This window comes from Brachyhypopomus gauderio, chromosome 7, assembly GCF_052324685.1.
Source record: "Brachyhypopomus gauderio isolate BG-103 chromosome 7, BGAUD_0.2, whole genome shotgun sequence".
Classification (NCBI taxonomy): Eukaryota; Metazoa; Chordata; class Actinopteri; order Gymnotiformes; family Hypopomidae; genus Brachyhypopomus; species Brachyhypopomus gauderio.
The window spans coordinates 32994220-33008010 of record NC_135217.1 but is presented as its reverse complement, the minus strand read 5'-3'; the positions used below and the strand labels follow the sequence as shown (position 1 = coordinate 33008010).

General features: G+C 43.0%; 2 protein-coding genes across 3 annotated transcripts in view; one reads left to right on the top strand and one right to left on the bottom strand.

Annotated features, from left to right (window-relative positions):
• Positions 1-824: 824 nt before the first annotated feature.
• cops5 (COP9 signalosome subunit 5) lies at positions 825-5224 on the bottom strand. Its single transcript, XM_077013367.1, has 8 exons — positions 4837-5224; positions 4528-4762; positions 3685-3813; positions 3187-3252; positions 2960-3045; positions 2703-2814; positions 1497-1645; positions 825-1100 (listed from the first exon to the last, which is right to left on the bottom strand). Exons 1-8 carry the CDS (start codon positions 4971-4973, stop codon positions 1010-1012), a joined length of 1005 nt encoding a protein of 334 aa, XP_076869482.1. The 5' UTR covers positions 4974-5224; the 3' UTR covers positions 825-1009.
• The window catches only part of pign (phosphatidylinositol glycan anchor biosynthesis, class N), a 15324-nt gene continuing 6183 nt past the window's right edge, over positions 4651-13791 (top strand). The window contains exons 1-18 of one of the 2 annotated variants that reach the window (XM_077013365.1): positions 4651-4790; positions 7950-8191; positions 8696-8817; positions 8913-9011; positions 9117-9223; positions 9407-9531; positions 9804-9934; positions 10042-10161; positions 10303-10343; positions 10480-10539; positions 10643-10735; positions 10837-10892; positions 10989-11067; positions 11166-11348; positions 11695-11834; positions 12302-12401; positions 12653-12745; positions 13576-13667. In XM_077013365.1, the coding sequence (XP_076869480.1) occupies positions 7965-8191; positions 8696-8817; positions 8913-9011; positions 9117-9223; positions 9407-9531; positions 9804-9934; positions 10042-10161; positions 10303-10343; positions 10480-10539; positions 10643-10735; positions 10837-10892; positions 10989-11067; positions 11166-11348; positions 11695-11834; positions 12302-12401; positions 12653-12745; positions 13576-13667 (1868 nt within the window). In that variant the 5' untranslated portion in view covers positions 4651-4790; positions 7950-7964. Of the gene's footprint in view, positions 4791-7323; positions 7544-7949; positions 8192-8695; positions 8818-8912; positions 9012-9116; positions 9224-9406; positions 9532-9803; positions 9935-10041; positions 10162-10302; positions 10344-10479; positions 10540-10642; positions 10736-10836; positions 10893-10988; positions 11068-11165; positions 11349-11694; positions 11835-12301; positions 12402-12652; positions 12746-13575; positions 13668-13791 lie in introns of those variants that run through there. The other variant, XM_077013364.1, reaches the window with a different exon arrangement.

Below are 13791 nucleotides of genomic sequence, written 5' to 3'. Positions count from 1 at the left end.
CCATAGTCTATTACACACAACATTTTTAAGCTGCAACACTTTAATTACTAAGCTCTGTATTTTGTCTTAGTGGTCCCTTTAAGGGAAGCAGACCACTCACTACAACCTTCTAAAATCACAAATCGGCTATAGTTAAATAGGTCCCTGCTTCCTAAAGCAAACAGTTAAAAATATCTATATTGTGACGTAGGGGAAAAAAAAGAAAAATCATTAGCTGAGAACGGTGCCAGAACTGTTGTCTGTAAGAAAATGCAGACAGGCCGGGTGTCTGAAGGGACAGAGTGCAGACTCACGGTCTGAATGGACTCGTGTGTTGAGCTTCTGTTTCTGTGATGCATCACTGACATGCACCAGACATCAGGATTGTGTACCACGTAAAGACAACCCGGCACAAGCAGAGACAGTTTCTATGGGGCAGCTGATGTTTACCTTTGGACCAACGCTGCTAGCAAGTTTGTTATTCCACTGTGTAATGCCGTAGCCGGTTGGACCGTAAGTGACAGCTCGATTAGCCATTTTCCCCTTCGCACAGGGGAAGAGTCACGCCTGAGCCAGAGACGTGTGAGACAGAACCAGTCCAGCGCTGCTGTGAACCCGGAGGAGTTATACACCTCAGTTATTTGGTATGACCCAGGGTGAAGGGACCTACATTTATCTCAATGTTAAGTCACATGTACTAGTCAAGCATTTGCAAGATGTTAAAAACTACAGACATGTAGAAACTAATAGTATGTTTCCTGAAATAGATTTTGGGACTGTTTACTATACCACTGAAATAACATTAAACATTTTTCACATCACAGAGCCTAAATATAAAAAGCAGATACTCACAAATCTCAATATTTATTCATCTATTAACAAGTGATGACCAACATCAGCGCAAGTACTAATTTCAATCAGAATTCTGATGCTGAGCATACATAACATCACACTGTCTCACTTGAAGTCCATCTCACTTTATTAAGTCCTTTTAAGTGCAACACTTTGTTGTTGTTTGTTTTCCACTGGGCTAGTTGGCAGATGTGTTTACTTGATTGAAGAGTTTATCTTTGATGACTTGGGACATCAAACCATGAATTGCTTCAATAGTTGTTTTGCAGCTGGAAAAGCAAACATGAGAGCATTTTAGGAAAAGACATCTCTAGGAACTTGTGATTGTCAATTACATGCAAAACTAAAATAATATGCAATGCATGATGTGTGTAAGCATGAAATTTACCCAGCAAAATCTATGCAAAAGTACCAGGACTGCAGCAGAAGAATGTGTATGCACTTTTAGCGTTCATATTTCTTCATTCAATGTACAATGAAATGGAGAAAAATCCCACTATGACCCCAAACTACAGCAATACATTAAACGTTTTCATACATTTTCATAGTTTACTTGAACTGATGGAGGGGGTGTGGATCCAGATCTTCTTAAGCTACAGACACACATCTAAAAGAGCTTCCCCCATTTCTTATCCTCCATCCCGATCTGAGAGCTATTGGGATACCTGTCTCGTGTAGCCTTGGCCAGCTTGTCCTCAGACTTCCTGTCATGTGTATCCAAGCCAATCATGAAACTGCCCCTGCCCAGCTGAGCTTCCGCCTGCTCCAGCTTCTCCGACAGGTCAAACACCTGCCCCGTGGTGTAGTCCGCGTTCTGAACAGACAGTACCCATTAGCCAGAGCAGATCCTTGCCTTACCCAGGCCCACCTTCACGCACAATTTCCCCATAATGCCCAAGCTTTGACAGCACTCTTTTCCGCCACTGTTGTGAAGTTCAAAAATGTGTTACAAAATGTCAGACTTGCTTAACTCTCAGATTCTTAGCACAGACTCCTGCCGAAGATTTTCAGAGTTTGCCAAAGGTGAGACAACAGGCTCTCTGGGCAAGGATTTGCGCAGAAAGAAAAGGAAAAAAAAAAAAAATCAAAACCAGTCTCAATGACAGGCTTCAGACCGTGATGACAGTAGAACTGCTGACAGCAGCTCTTCACCGGCGGAGCAAGCCGTACTTGACAGCTAGTCAATTTATCTTGGTTCACCAGCTCGGAGGCTTTAGATAGCCTGCTGAAGGTGCTAGGAAAAGCTCAAGACCAAACAACGTCAGTTCAATTTGGTCTTCAGTCCTGTTAAATAAACGTGCCAGCAGTTTCAGAAGCCATGCTGAACCTCGGTAGTATCTGCTCACTCTATTCAAGAGCGTGATCGCTCATTAAATAGCTGGAGCTTAAATAGAACATAAAGTTTCTAATATTTGTTAATGTTTTTTATTTAAATAACAGTAGAGGAGTTTGGATTTTTCACAACAAAACAATAACTTTAAAATCCTTTAACCTTCCTCTTGTGTTAGGGTCATGACCAACCCGTTTGAAATTGGTTTATGACATCAAGATTTTCTTACTTTGTCAGGAACTTCTATTTAAACAAAATAATTTTTTGTACTAAAATATAAAATGCGCTTGTTGAAATTATGACCTTTCTGTTTTGTTAGGGACAGTTGTGACATAATTAGAAAACAATCATTATTGCCAAAACTGAAATGATAAACACACAAACTACCAATCGACCCGTTCACATAAGAGATAGTAACAGAAAGCTGACAGAAGAGGAAGGATGAAAAGAGCTCAATATATTTCATACATATAATTTATCTGTGTACTAGGGTGACAGCACACACTAACAGAGGGGGGAGGAAATGAGAGTCAGTACTCACAGTCAGTAGACTTGATGAACTCAAGGTGTTAACCCAGTATTTATTCCAGAGGAGTTCGAGTAATTTGCGGTCCAGAGAGGACTTGAAGTAGGTCACCTCTAGTGCATAGTACCTAAAACAACCATCGTTTTACACCTCATACCATATCAAAGAGAATGACTACTGATATGATTAAATAAAAAAATATCTCCCTCTAAACATAAATGCATATTTAATTGTTACATTACTAAATTATTTGTAATGACTGAAAAACTTACTGTTTGCAGTGCACTCCAAAGTCTTCAATCTTATTCAATGGGATTGTCTGGTACTCTGATGGACCTTCATCTGGGGGTTTGTACCCCTTACATCATAAAAGAAATAGTATTATAAGTAACTGTATTGGTGTATATATATATTACTTATCAATACATATTATTAATAATATGCAAGAATACATAATTTTCATGTAACCAAAACAGTGACAGATACATTTATACACTACCTTGGGATAGGTCCTAAATGCTCCAAGATTCACTTTTCCAGCTGATATGGTGCGAGTAGGATCGATCTGTTATGAAATGTACAAATAAAATGTGCAACAGTATTTTAGAAAGACAACTACCCTTGATTCACTATGCAAAAAGAAAGAAAAAAACAAGCAACAAAAAAAAACCTAGAGCTGCTTGATGAATAACAAAGTTATGAACTCAATGACTAATTATTTTTTGGCCTTAGCACACGTTCTCCAATACCACAGACGGGCAAATAATATACTGTATACTGTTACAAAAGCAACAGCCATTAATCAGACACAACTACAAATGTCATGTACACCATTTGTGTCCCATGGTGTGTCATGGATCACTGAGATTGCACCAGTGAAACAACCATCCATTCTGCTTTTTCCCTATTTCATATACATTGGCACGGATGGGATCATATACTGTGCAGTATAATGGAAAATAGGCATGAACTCGAATGTTTTTCCAATAGGACTCACCACCACTGCTACAAATGGCTCCTGAAACTGCTGGTTGAGCATCTGTGTGCTGACATCGATACCCGAGAGCCAGCAACCGTAACCAGGGTGACTGTGATACCACCCGATGGCGTTCTCCAGCCGTCCCACCTACAACCACCAGAAAGGTGAGATACGTGACTTAAAGAAGTGCAGAATTAGTTCAATGTTGGGAAGACTGGTGCACATGCTTCTTTCAGGCTTAAATACAGGGACATCCTATATCTATGTACACACACCTAAGACTTCTATTACTAGAACATGAGTGCTCTACCATTTCTGGGCAGTGTACTATAATATTTACCATGCTACATCATGTCGCATCTGTGTGTACTACATGTTGCAATAAAGAAAACATAACTGAACTATAATGTCCATTTTATATATTCTGTTCATCGTCATGTAGACTTGATGAATACAAAGAACAATTTTTCAACAATGGCAGCATAAGAAATGATTAAAAAAAAACATGTCTAAAGTGATTTGCAACAATGACAATTAAAAGAAATAAACCCTTTCATATAATATTTATATACACCCTTTTAAATATACCCTTAACTATGGACTTATCAAAAATAGTATTTGGGTAAGTATGCGTGATCAGTAGAGCTCACCTAAACACTTCCTTAAAACAACTTTGTAATAATGAGTTTTATTTAGTGTACCTGTTTGTCGTTATTGGTAATAAATGTTTATTTAGTGTACCTGTTTGTCGTTATTGGTAATAAATGTTTATTTAGTGTACCTGTTTGTCGTTATTGGTAATAAATGTTTATTTCGTGTACCTGTTTGGCGTTATTGGTAATAAATGTTTATTTAAAGTACCTGTTTGGCGTTCTCTATGTAAGCTGCCATGTACTCGTAGGCAGCAGCCTGGGCGTTGACGCGAGTCTCGGTTCCTTCCACGGGCAAGGCGAAGCTGTCCATGATCATCATGGTCTCCCCGTCCACCTTGCCGAGCATGAGGCCCATCACCTCCAGGTTCCCCCCGGAGCGGGCGTGCATCACCATCTTCAGCAGCGCCAGCGCCGAGATCTTGCAGTACTTGAAGTAGTGGTGACTGTAAACACAAGAGCAGGTTATATCAGGTACACAAACGCTTCACTTCACACGCCGGCCGGCCGGATAACTCACTCTTTCGTCCACGGTTTGGCAGCGAGTATTTCTTGCTGCTGTTTCTTGTCGTATTTGTATATTTCGTCGATGCTCTGGACTTCTTGGATGCTGTTTGAGAGCTCCCACGTCTTCTGCGCTACGCTGCTGCCCGCCATGGCCACCAGTACACGGCTAACCAGCTAAACCCCTGCCAAGAGTCTGTCAAAACACTCCGGTTAGACGTCTTATGGTTAGACAGTCGCGGTAAAACCAACTAGATAACCCACCGCTCTTGGCAAACCCCGCTGACTATAATCAGATAATCTATAAACCAAGAGTTCCGCAGGTTATGCGGTTAGCTAGCTAGCTAACAACTCGTAGTGAAGCTGATTCTTCTTCTACTGGAAATGGCCGCTGCGACCACGGTTGACAGATCCCCCTCGAAAAATCCCCCCTAAATAGGGCATCATCAACATAAAAAAATCCCCACTAATAGGACATCAACACCCACAACATGCGGTCCATGCGCCAGTGCAAAGTTCAGTTTACCAAGCATTGCACTCTCCTACATCTTTATTGTGATTTTATAACAATGTTGGTTCACATCACCCCAATAGTGCCTAGGTGACTCGTGAAATTACAACAGTGTAATTTAATCAGCACAATGTAAGGACTTCGATACCGAATAGCTAGAGGATCCGAGATTATTCTTTACAAATTTGGTTATTATAAAAACAAACAAACAATCAAATAAAAAAGAACGATTGATAAATCTGCAACGTGACAGTAAACCCAAATTGGGAGTTTCTCCCAATAGGGCAACACTCCGCGTAAAGTATTGGTGTGTATGGCGCCACCAATTGGAGGTCAATGAAAACTCACTGGATTGTTGAATGAATAAATACGTGGTCTCTAAAAATCTAATTTTCTCTCATTTTAAAACAGATTATTTTAAGACATTCTATTATATTGTCTTTCTCATATTCTGTGTCCTATCATTTACAAATTGTCTGATTGCATTCTTGTCAAAAATGCACTTTTTAAAGCTATACATTAGATCTGATACCTGTCGCTGGTATGATGCCAGCATTAATATCAATTTAAAATGTTAAACACTTTATTAACAAAACAAATAGAAATTAAAATATTCATATTGTATCTTTCCACTTCTACATATATTTCAAGTGGACTGTGTCACGTATTAGTTGTCGATTTGCTGTTAAGTTAAGGCTGCTTAAAGAGTTGCCATAATTTTAAGCGTGTGCAAATTGTACATTTGGGTTGCATACATTACTTTAATTAATACTTAACTAATATATATAATATATGGTTTGACAGCTATAGGCTATTGCCCTCTGCAGACACAGTTATGTCCAAAGATAAAGCGCAAAGGTTGAGTCAGACACTAGCAGACTTGAGACATTATTGTTACAAAAGATGATTTTGTAGAAGTCACGACAGATATGTGCTATTCGTTTAAAAGTTCCTTCCAAAATAAAGCTACCGATGGCAACTGATATGGTTTACTATTTGAGAAAACCGGTCTTAGCGTTTAGGCTCCCTCCATGATTACATTTAACAAGATCCCCAAATTGTTCAGTTATTCAATGAAACAAAATCATAATAACAATTTAAAAATGTAATCCTCTGTTTGTTATGACATGTCAGCAATATTTTTCGACGTATCCACCAAAGCGACTTAAACAACATGTACCTGAGGTTTTTCACTGTTTTCGTTTTTTTTTTCATTTAGCCTATTTATTATTCGTCTTCTCAGTAATACCACTGGTGAAACTTAGGGGACGCTCTGTCTACCTGACTTTTCTGTCTATCCCATAACTGTCTGTCTATCATAACCCAGAACACTTCGCGTTCTTAATCGAAACTACCGTATTATTTTTATTTAGCCTATTTTACCTCGTCACTAAATGAACAGCACGCCTCTCAGCATTTTCACATCGCCCTTATAAAGGTTTCAAAAGCATTAAGATATCGTTGACCTAAACGGACCACTCCAGATAAAGTCGAGCAGAAAGCGAGTTTGGTCCATTCATTACAAGGCTGAGTAGTTCGGAGGAAATGCGACTGATTATGGAGGTGTAATTTTATTTTTAATATTTAATTTGATATGCACTGGACACATTCTGACAAAAGTTGTCATTACAGTCCAACTAGGCTAGTTTCCACATTTGTACATAAGTACCAAATGTAACATATTTGTACATAACTAGACGACATTTTAGTCCAGTCAAATCGCGCCATCTAGTGGTGTGTCGTTGACATTAGCTCTTTAAGAGGCCTCGGATATGTGACCAACCACTTCACAAAACCAGTGTAGGAAACCTTCACGAAAGCACATGAAATGCTGATATTAGAGCACAACAGAAATATGCAACAGCGATTTTTCATGCATAGAGTACACTACAAGATACACACAACGACGCATTCAAAGGGAGAAAGACTAGCCGCTAGTAAAACCCGAGATAAGTACTACATCCCCCATAAACCTTTGCGCAATATTAAGGTTCATAGGTTAACAAGGAAGTACTGAACAAAACTGCTCGGGCGAGTTAACCGTAAAATTAATTTAGCAAATCATTCGCTAGTTTCGGTCTGTGCTGCTTTGTGGTTGTTAGACTAAGGAGCAGAACATGATTCCCGTTCACATCAAATATCACAGCGGTATTTTGTTCAATCAGAGCAGATAGAGATTCAACTGGATGAAATTCTCACACGAAGCGACACGGTGCGTTTCGCAGACTAATTATTAATGTAGATTATAGATTACACTTACATATATCAGGAGGTAGAAACCTAGATATTGTGAACAGGTTTATTAAAGATGTCTGTTGTGCCAAACGATAATAGGTTTTCTGTTTGCAAGAACTGAAATAGGCTAATCCAAGAAAAATAAACAAAAACAAATAAAAAACCAAAATAAACTTTCTGGGCTGTAGTGTGTCACTGTTTGGTCAGTTCATATGAAAATTAGGTGGGGATATAACTATAGACTATCCATGCTACCAAAAAGGGCAACCAATAACTGAAAAGATCATAGGAATATATATATTAGACTAGTACAGGGACTGTTCATTACTCCTATGTGCTGTCCTGCTGTCCTCTGATGTGATTAACAGATTCATCTTTTATAGGGCCTGATAGACGAGATGAATATGATCACATTCTTTATAGTTGGCCTTCTGGTCCATGTGGTCTTCTTCATCTCCATATTTGACATCTACTTCACATCGCCCTTGGTTCATGGTATGAAGCCTCAACACGTTCCCCTGCGACCTCCAGCCAAGCGCCTGGTGTTGTTCGTGGCCGACGGCCTGAGAGCCGACAGCCTCTTCAGGCCTGAAACAAACGGCGACACCAGGGCACCGTATTTAAGGTACTGGTTACATGTCATCTTTTGGTAAACTTGTTTGCACAAGGTGCAGGGAGCTGTTGTACCATTATGTTTGATAAGTTAGGTTTTTAAGTTATTACACACATCAGTCCTTTTATTAGAAACAGTTATATTTTATCTTTGTCTATTGTTTAATTTATTAGGCACAACTGTTTAAGTGCATGTTTAACTGTTTTATGAATGGGTAGCTTTAGACTCATCACTTGGCATTGGCCAATTCATCAGTCCCACACTGTCCTGTTCATCATTAACCATATAAAACCCTTACCTGTACATCTGCAGGATATACATATAAGGTAGGAGCTTCCGATAAAGGGACTGGTGAATATGTATTGAGTTTTGTACTTACGTAAACATAAACGTTATTTAAATATGCAAATGTAACTGGAGATGCTGGTGGCTTCTGCAGAAACACGTTTTTGACATGAGTGTTGCTGTCCTTTTTCCTTGTGTGTGTGTGTGTGTGTGTGTGTGTTGCCCCTCTAGGAGTGTCATTAAGGAGAGAGGCACGTGGGGGGTTTCACACACACGTGTGCCCACAGAATCCCGCCCGGGTCACGTGGCTCTCATAGCCGGATTTTACGAGGATGTTAGTGCCGTGGCCAAAGGTGTGTGTGTGTGTGTGTGTGTGTGTGTATGTGCATTTCTCTTTTCTCTTCCAAAATATAATGTAAAGTAACATTCTGGTTGTGTCCCTTAACAGGCTGGAAGGAAAACCCAGTGGAGTTTGACTCTGTGTTCAACGAAAGCAGGCAGGCCTGGTGCTGGGGAAGTCCTGACATCCTGCCCATGTTTGCTAAAGGTAAGGGGGTGTGTTTGGGTCACGGGCCTTTCACCTACTGCTCTGGTGACTGCAGTAGCCCAGTCTAACGTGCAGTTTCCTCCGGAACCCCGTTGTACATTACAGGGGCCAGTGGAGGCCACGTGCACACTTACACCTACCCAGCAGCCATGGAGGACTTTGCCTCCACTGACGCCTCCAAGCTGGACACCTGGGTCTTTCATGAAGTGAAGGTGGGACCAGTTCTGGCAGAATACCGTTAAGGTTGATGAATTGGGCTTGTGTTTACTGAAAAGTGCTGCACTGGGACTAGTGTATGTGGGTGACTGTGTGCGCTGTCATGAGACTTGGTAGACAATTTAATCCAGAAGGGGTGTTGGGAGATTACTCATTAGTTATTGTCTGGCTTTCTGCAGGCCTTCTTTAACTCTGCTAAGGAGAATCACACTCTCCTGTCTATATTACACGAAGAGCAGACAGTGTTTTTTCTTCATCTTCTGGGACTTGACACCAACGGACATGCCCACCGGCCCATGTCTAAGTGAGCTGACGTTTACTGGATTAAATAATGCAATATCCTTATATCCTTATAATATATGTATAATACATATATTATAAAATAATATCTGAAATATCAATAATATACAATATATTACCTGCAAACTACCATCATTAGGAATGACACTGTTATTTAGTAGTATTTTCATAAATGTATTTTGACCAAAATTTTGAACAACATATTGAATGCAGCAGGAGAGTGACATCTGTGAACAGATTGTGGTTTATTTGTTTTTTCAATTCCTCTTTTGCAAGGGAGTATGTAGACAACATTGGTCTGGTTGATGATGGAGTGGCTGAAATGGTCTCTGTGTTTGAGGACTTCTATGAGAACGATGGTGAAACGGCATATGTTTTCACGTCTGATCATGGCATGACAAACTGGGGTAAGGCCGTCAGGTTCAGGAGGGTCCGCTGACATGTTGTCTACATGCTGTGCTAACGGTACAGCACGCCACATGCATTGCTACTGCGGTTTGTTAACTGTGTGTAGGATCGCATGGGGCCAGCCATCCCTCAGAGACCCTCACTCCTCTGGTGGCCTGGGGGGCTGGGATCCAGGAGGCGCAGAAGACCCTCACCTCACAGAACTATGACGATAACTACCTGGAAGGCATGTTTTGCAAACATTACCTCTCACTGTCATTGTGGTTTGGGGTCATTGAGTTTTGTTCAACCCAGGGGAGGGTTTATTATGTCTTTGTCCTTGCTGTACTGGCGATTTCTGACATTTTCTTGTCTTACGTGCTCTCAGAATGGGCCCTAGAGACATACAGAAGGATCGACGTTAACCAGGTGGGCTTTTCTCAACTGTGTCTCATAACTCCCTCTCAGTGTCTGTGTGCTTGGTGTCCGCCGTGACCCGTCAGAGTAAAGGTCACAAGGTGGTTGTTCTGATCTCTTTGCGTGTCCTGTTTCCATGTTGACGCAGGCGGACATATCCCCTCTCATGGCAACTCTTATTGGAGTACCCATTCCCCTCAACTCTGTGGTAAGGCCGACGATATAGACCCACAGCGTGACATCGCCGCCATTTGGAGCGATCCCCTTTTTTGCGCTCTCTCAGTGTTGGACTGTCGGTGCATTGATTTCAGGGAGTCCTGCCACTGCAATACGTCAACAGCAGCCAGCACTTCAAAGCTGAGAGCATGTATGCAAATGCCTTTCAAATACTCGAGCAATTCAACGTAAGGCCAACACTTACTTCTAATGATTCATTCGTTAGCCTTACTCCGTAGGTGAGCAGTGGTGGCTGTACTCACGGTTAATCTATGTGCCGTCATTAAAGGTAAAAATGAAGCAGAAAAAGGAGACGACTTTATCGTTTCTCTTCACGCCGTACCAGTGAGTACAGTATGGCCGTCGAGGACGGAACACATCGTATCCCAGCATCCTTCAGTCAGCGGTCTTCTTACTTCTGTGTGACTGTTCCCTCCGTAGACATCTGAGCGATTCCGAGCAGGCGGAGTTTGTACGCCACACGAGAGAGCTGATCCAGGACGGGCACTTTGAGGAAGCGGTGAGTCCTGAGTGGCTAAGCCAGGGTGAGCCAAGCGGAAAGGTCTGCACTGCACTATCCTCATGCCCCGCCCCTTCCTCCTCTGCCCCCTCCCCCAGGTCGATGGCTGCCAGTCTCTGATAGGTCGTGCCCTGGAAGGCATGGCCTACTACCACACCTATGACCGCGTCTTCCTAGCCTGCAGCGTGCTCCTGGGCTTCAGCGGGTGGACGGTCTACGTCGTCCTCGTCATCCTGAAGACCCACGCAGGCCTGCGCAAGCCTCCCGTCAGTGGGCATGGGGTGAGCAGAGACCCGGCAGCCCCGCCAGTGACTTCCTGCAAGCGTCCCGCAGGATTCTCGTGCTTCAGTGCCGCTTTTAGGGAGGCGAGATAGAAATGGGCAAATCCTGTCTGAATGGCTCACTGAACATCTGAACATCTGCCAACGTTCTTCATTGGTTTCTGATTCTGAAGGGGGAGGTCTTAACCACAAAGGATATATTGCTTTTGGTCTGTTTCATGAGTGTTGCAAGCAAATGAGCTGATGTAGAATTGTCATTTACAGAAATGAGAACATAGATGGTGTTTTTGTGTGAGTGGCGCTGACTGAAATTGCACGCCTTGCTGCATTTTCTGTGTGGTTGCAGGTGTTGGCGGGCGGTTTGGCTAGAGCGTCTGTCTGTCTGGGTGTGCTGGTGAGCCTCATACTGCTGCTGCAGTCCAGCCCCATCACCTACTACATCTACTGCCTGCTGCCGCTGGCTGTGTGGTCCTCCGTGCTGAAAGAGTGAGTTGCTGGCCGGAGCTACGCAGGGATGGTCCCTCTCTCCTCATCTCTCCTCCTCCCCTCCTCTCCTCCTCACCTCTCCTCTCCTCATCTCCCCGCCTCCCCTCCTCTCCTCCTCACCTCTCCTCTCCTCACCTCTCCTCTCCTCATCTCTCCTCCTCACCTCTCCTCTCCTCTCCTCTCCTCCTCACCTCTCCTCTCCTCCTCACCTCCCCTCCTCTCCTCCTCACCTCTCCTCTCCTCCTCACCTCTCCTCTCCTCCTCTCTCCTCCTCTCTCTTCCTCTCCCACTCCACATGTTGGCCCACCCTTCTTGGACACTCCCCTCTCTGCCCTTTACTGTGGATTTTAAAAACATCTGTAGCTTATGTTGGTCAAATCTAAGAAATATTTGGACATTTGTGTTGCTGACGTACATTCTTTGCTGTTATGTTGAGAGTTTAGACTTGTTGATATTCTTGCTTCCAGATCTGGGATCTTTGCCGATGTTATAAGATCAGTCCACTGCCTGCCGCTGAGCAAGTGCCTTGGATATTTCGTATTGGTTGCACTTGGGATAGAACTACTGGTATGTCAGGCAGAATTCGATGTACTATGAAGCTTAAAATCACCTCAGGTTGAATGTGTTCTCTTCATTTAACTCCAGCATGGTAACAGATATTTAAGTATCTCCTGCACTGCGTGTGTATTTGTGTAATTACATTTTTAATACGCGTGAGCTCCATGTTCAGTGTTTCAGTTGCGGTAGCATCAGTATTTCTCCTCACAAATCTGGCCGTCTGTGTCTGTCCACTGCAGCTTGTTTTGGTTGTTTTGTAGGTTGTGGGCTTTTTCTACCGGGCCGTGCTGACCCTGGGGCTGATGGTACTGGCACTCTGGCCTTTGGTCTCAGGCCTTTACAGGAGATCAAAGGTAAGAGCAGATGTCTCTGAAACGGCGTTGGGTTGGACGTGTGTCCAAAATCCGGCTCATATACATAACATTTACCTCAGCTCGGCCCTCTTTTGGTGAGCGTCATCCTCTGTTCTTTAGCACTGTTCTTGGCTTCCTATTCGTCTCCTGGAAAAAATGCAAAAGTGCAGGTGTCTAAAGTGCAGGTATTAACGAGCTGCTCCTTGAAGAGAACTTCAGCTCTTCTGACCCCAGGCGTTTGTGGCAAGTCATACCAAACCCTGCCTAACTTTAAACCTCCCACTGTGCCATCCACCCACTGCGCTTCCCCCCCTGATGAGCTAAACCAGCTCTGTGCTCGCTTTGACCTCGGGAACAAGGTGGTGTCTAAAACAGACCCCCCCCCCCACCTCATGATCTCCCGATCACACTCTCCACCTCGGATGTCTGTCGCATGCTGAGCAGCTGGACCTGGTGGCGTACCTGGCCAGGTGCTCAGGTGCTCAGGGCACATGAGTGCAACTCTCAGTTTTCGCACATATTTTCAATCTTTCACTGGCTCTGGCAGTGGTACAACCATCTTCAAGACTCTACAAGACAACCCCCATTGTGCCTGTGCCAAATCATCGTTAGTGTATGTGTATATGTAGATGTGTATATACAGGAGGTCCTCAAGTTACGTTAGTCCTGAGTTACGATGTTTCGTGGTTACGACACGTCTCCCACTTACTGTATAAAGCCTTGTTTCAACTTAAGTGGTTTTGCATCGTAACGCAAACTTTTTATTACTGTTTATTGTTCCTGTTTCATTTCATTATTAAACATATGATCTGATCTACCTTGTGCTGCAGTCCAGGACGGTGAGCTGGGTCTTGAGCTGCCTGTGTCTCTCTGTGTTCCCTCTGCTCCCTGTAGTTGGACGAGAGCCCAACACCAATTACGTGTAAGACCCCCCCAGGTCACATAATGGTACCTTCCACTCACACATGCTGATGCGCTGTGCACTATTACTCCTGTGGTACTTTGTCTACTGTATGGTGTGTATTGTAGCTCTTACATATGCTGTG